Raw genomic sequence first — 4,721 nt, forward strand, 5'->3', positions numbered from 1 at the left:
AAGTCATCCATTCTACTTAATTGTGACTCAGTACTCACATTGACAACAATGTCCTGTTCCTGATTGAATATTGACGAAAAGTATTCATTCAGTGTCTCCCCAATCTCTTCCGCCTCCACACGCAACTTCCCACTACTATCCTTGACTGGATCTATTCCTACCCTAGTCATTCTTTTAATCCTGACATACCTATAAAAAGCCTTCGGGTTTCCCCTAATACTACCAACTGAGGACTTTTCATGTCCCCTCCTTGCTGCTCTTAGCTCTCTCTTCAGGTCCTTCCTGGTTACCTTATAACTCTCAATCGCCCCAATTGAACCTTCACGCCTCATCTTTACATAGGCCGCCCTCTTCCCTTTAACAAGGGATTCCAATTCCTTATTAAACCACGGCTCCCTCACACGACCTTTTCCTCCCTGCCTGACAGGTACATACTTTATCAAGGACACTCAATAGTTGCTCCTTGAACAAGCTCCACATATCAATTGCGCCCTTCCCTTGAAGCCTACTTTTCCAAGCCACGCATCCTAAGTCGTGCCTCACTGCATCACAATTTCCCTGCCCCCAGCTATAACTCTTGCCCTACATTAAGGTTGAGAAATGTTACCAGTAATAATAAAATCCATTATTAAAGCAATAGGTTACTCAGTAAATAATAGCAGTGTGTTTAAAATATTTCCTGATTGACAATATAATGTTTAAAGCTGATCATAAAATGACATGTTACAATTTACCAGGAAAATAGGTTCACAGATAATTGAAACAGCCCCTTGCTTTTTTTTCTCTGTTTCAGGAAGTTGACAACCTGTTTCTGATTTTGTCTGCAATTTTGCTTCTTGGAGATATCCAGTTTCTGACTGTGACAGCCACTGAGATAGCTTACGTGTCAGATGTGCAATTGGTGGAACAAGGTCAGTGTGCTTGAGAACAACCTGGTGCCTGTGACTACTGTCTGTGAATGTGCCTGAATGAATGAAACACAGAAATTCATCAGCAGATGGAGCTAGCCCAGCACTTAACTCGGCACCATGACATTGTCTCAGTTTTCTGCTGAAGTAGAAACCTTGGATTTTCCATTCCATCTGAATGTTGGCTGGTTCTGTCATAACCTTTGCAAGTTATTGGTGTAATTATCACCTGTACGTAAGTGAATTGCAAACTTTTATGGCAATAGGTTGCATAATTATATTGGTACCTGTGAGTAATGTAAAGCAGGACTTGCTTCATCAATATCATTGTGCTCACTGTTGGGAAGGCCCTTGGAAACCGAAAGAACTGCGGATGCTGTAAATCAGAAACAAAAACAGAAATCGCTGGAAAAGTTCAGCTCTAGCAGCACCTGTGGAGAGAAATCAGAGTTAATATTTCAAGTCAAGGGACCCTTCCTCAGAGTAAGATTCCTCAGAGCACTCGGCACGAGACATTAACTCTGGTTTCTTTCCATAGACGCTGCCAGACTTACTAAGCTTTTCCAGCCATTTCTGTTTTTGCCACATGGAAACCAGCTGATTTGCCTCTGATATTTTAATTCTGAGTTGTTCGAAGACCTTGAGGATGCTGTTAGTGCTAAATGTTGTTATTCAACTCAGAGTATAAATTAGCAATTGAGATGCACAAGCCCAGCAGTTTGGATTCCTGCTCGTGCTCCTGCTGATTAAAGCTTTAGATCTGGAATCATAATTTTCAAACCTAACCCTAACCACATCACAAAGCTCCAAAGAGAAATCATGATAGAATATAGAGAATCATAAGGTTGCAGCATCTTTCCTTTGTTGTAGTAGAGAAGCACGACATATGTCCTCACTATGAATTTAAAAAAAGACACAATTTTCGAGGTATTTTTATGAAATTGGTGACACTTGTTAAGTTGGAGAAGGCAGTTAGTTATCAGATTACAGAAATTTGAATTTTACGTTCTGCAAGTTATGACCTAGGGGTTTCTGCCAGATTATACAATGCTATATGATGTATTCAGCACCACAAGGTCTGGATTTTACACTTTCCCATCGACAGACTTAAAAGTGGTGGGGTGGGAAACCATGAAAGGCAGTGGTCAGTTTTCTCCAACGCGTACCCGCCCGACCCCAAAGCGTTGGGAATGACTTTAGGCTCTTAATTGGCCTCATCCCACTGTCGTTGGAGCTATGAAACTATAATTCTGGCTGGTGGGGATGTAATGTACCATGCAAAGTTGGAGGTTTCAAGGCAGGAAAGATCCAGGCCAAGTAGCCCTGGGGCCTGACACATCCCTCCCTCCTGCCCCTTGCCAATTTGGAACTCAGTGATCACTGACCTAATGCTGTAGACCTCTGCCCACTGGCAGCTCATTGAGGTAAGGCTTTCTGATCCAGAAAAGTGCAAGATTCCCTGGATGGGTTCCCCTCTCCTAGACATGTTCCCCGTTCCTGAGAATTTAGTCAGGGGAAGTGGTTGGGGTTGGAGGACAAATATAGCGGCCGGTATAGATTAGCACAGGGTATTTAATGAGGCATCGGTTTTAACAAGCAGAATGCTTCAACTTTTGTGGCAAAAAGACGCTACAAGATGAGGAATTCCACAGTCAAATGCAGTTTAAGGATCTTCCTCACCAGCCTCATCAATGTTATTTAACTAATCATAGCCAAACTCCAACTGGCTCATTCTTTTCCCCTAAACTAATGACTAAATCCAATTCTTAACACATTCAAGAGAATTGGAATTGACTCAACCTCATGAGAGATTGGGTTAGAATCATTTAAATTAATTTCGGGAAAGCATTGAGAGGAAGACACCTTCATTTTACCTCTCTGTTGAATTTGAAGCTGGCTGCAATGAACATAGGGACCAGAGGAGGACATTTATCCAGGAAACAGTGAGGTCTACAATTCTCCTGCTCTTCGGATGCTGCCTGACCTGCTGTGCTTTTCCAGCAACACGCTCTCAGCTAGGATGTTTATCCCTGAAGCCTGTCCTGTCGTTCCCTGAGACTGTAGCTGATCTCTCCTATGATCGCATTTAATTGTCTGTAATTCATATCTCTCCACTTTGTTACCCAACAATCAATGCACCATACATTTCAAACATTCACTTCGCACAGGTCTTCTGAGAGAGAGAATTCCAGAATTCTATCCTAAGGGATCGCGGGCACAGTTCTAATTGGTTATTCCTGAAGAAGGGCTAATGCCCGAAACGTCGATTCTCCTGTTCCCTAGATGCTGCCTGACCTGCTGCGCTTTTCCAGCAACACATTGCATCTGCAGACCTCACTTTCTCCTCTAATTGGTTACACTACTCCAAACTTGTATGGTGCATTGCATCCCAGCAACCTGCATTACTGTGTCGTACCTTCACTGAAAAATGCATGAGATTTTGAGTTCAGTTAAACTTCAGTTAAAGTATGTTATTTTTCAGTGGCTGGCATTCTTCAAGTCTCGCCTGATGACCTCAGTTCAGCCTTAACGTCTGATGTTCAGTATTTTAAAGGTAAGTTTCATATCAGGCAGGACGTTTTTCTCATTTCTTTCTTACATTTTATGAATTTAAAATATTAAAAGTCCAGCTTATTATTTCTTAACTTTCTATTATAGGGGATATGATTTTGAAGAAACACACAGTGGATGTTGCAAATTTTTACCGGGACCTTCTGGCAATGTCACTTTATAGTCGTCTTTTCAGCTTCTTGGTGAACAGTATAAATAATTACCTCCAGGGTCAGGAAGATGGGGAAGGGTAAGTACCATTGCTTCTGTTTCATATATCCAAGTTCATTCCTCAACCCTTTGAAACCAATATCACAAGTCTTTTTGTTTTCCATCTCAATTGACAAAATATTTAAGAAAATAAGCTGATCTCTTATGGCTTCATTTACAGTGAAATTGAGACCATACTGTTGTAATCCAATCTCCTTATCTCTCAAACACAACTAGATTTAGGATTCAGCTAGGTACCGTTGAAATGCTACTTCAGGGATACTGTGGTATTGTGATCATGTCCCCTACCTCTGGGCCACAAGGCCTCAGTTCAAGTCCCACTTACGCCAAAGATGCATAATAACAACTCCGAACAGGTTGATTTGAAAATATGTAAAATGCTACTTCAGTCCTAGAGGCCATCATTACTTCTACAGTAGTAAATTGTCAGTAACGTTACCTATCTATAACATAAACATTTACTTTTATCTTTCTTGATAATTATCTGGCATGGCTGACATGGCCATGTTTTGTCTCAATCCTTGGGGCCAAGGGAATTGGAGCTGCTTTAGTACCATATGTTAAGGGAATAAAGTCACACATAGATCAGAGTGAGTAGGGATAGCTGATCTTCTTCCCTGTAGGACATTAATGAATTATTGCCAGTAGTTATAACGCTTCAGCAGTATTCAAGAGTGGTATCTCCTTAGTCGTCTCTGTTGTATTTAGTTGCATACATTATGTTCGGCTTGGGTTTCTGTATGCCAATTTATCTCAGAGCATTGGATAGATTACTCCAGTTTTAAATCTAAACATTTATTTAGAGAACTTAGAGCATTATCGAAGTTTCACATGCATGTATCTTTGCTTGTTCTTAGATCTTTCAGAATATTAAGTGTGTGTGTTTGTGTGTGTATGTTCGTGTTTGTGCCTGTGTGTGTACGTCTGTGTGTCTGTATGCGCGTGTCTGTTTGTGTTTGTCTCTGTGTGTGCTGTATCAGCGTGAGTGTGTGTTTCTGTGTGTGTGTGCGGGTCTGTGTGTGTGGTTCTGTG

General features: G+C 41.3%; 1 protein-coding gene across 1 annotated transcript in view; it reads left to right on the top strand.

The window, feature by feature from the left end:
- The window catches only part of myo16 (myosin XVI), a 375,473-nt gene that overhangs the window by 205,291 nt on the left and 165,461 nt on the right, over nucleotides 1–4,721 (top strand). Inside the window, exons 20-22 of the mRNA XM_043691191.1 lie at nucleotides 794–911; nucleotides 3,391–3,462; nucleotides 3,567–3,708. Coding sequence (XP_043547126.1) covers nucleotides 794–911; nucleotides 3,391–3,462; nucleotides 3,567–3,708 — 332 coding nt within the window. The remainder of the gene's footprint in view (nucleotides 1–793; nucleotides 912–3,390; nucleotides 3,463–3,566; nucleotides 3,709–4,721) is intronic.

Source organism: Chiloscyllium plagiosum, chromosome 6 (genome assembly GCF_004010195.1).
Source record: "Chiloscyllium plagiosum isolate BGI_BamShark_2017 chromosome 6, ASM401019v2, whole genome shotgun sequence".
Taxonomy (NCBI): domain Eukaryota; kingdom Metazoa; phylum Chordata; class Chondrichthyes; order Orectolobiformes; family Hemiscylliidae; genus Chiloscyllium; species Chiloscyllium plagiosum.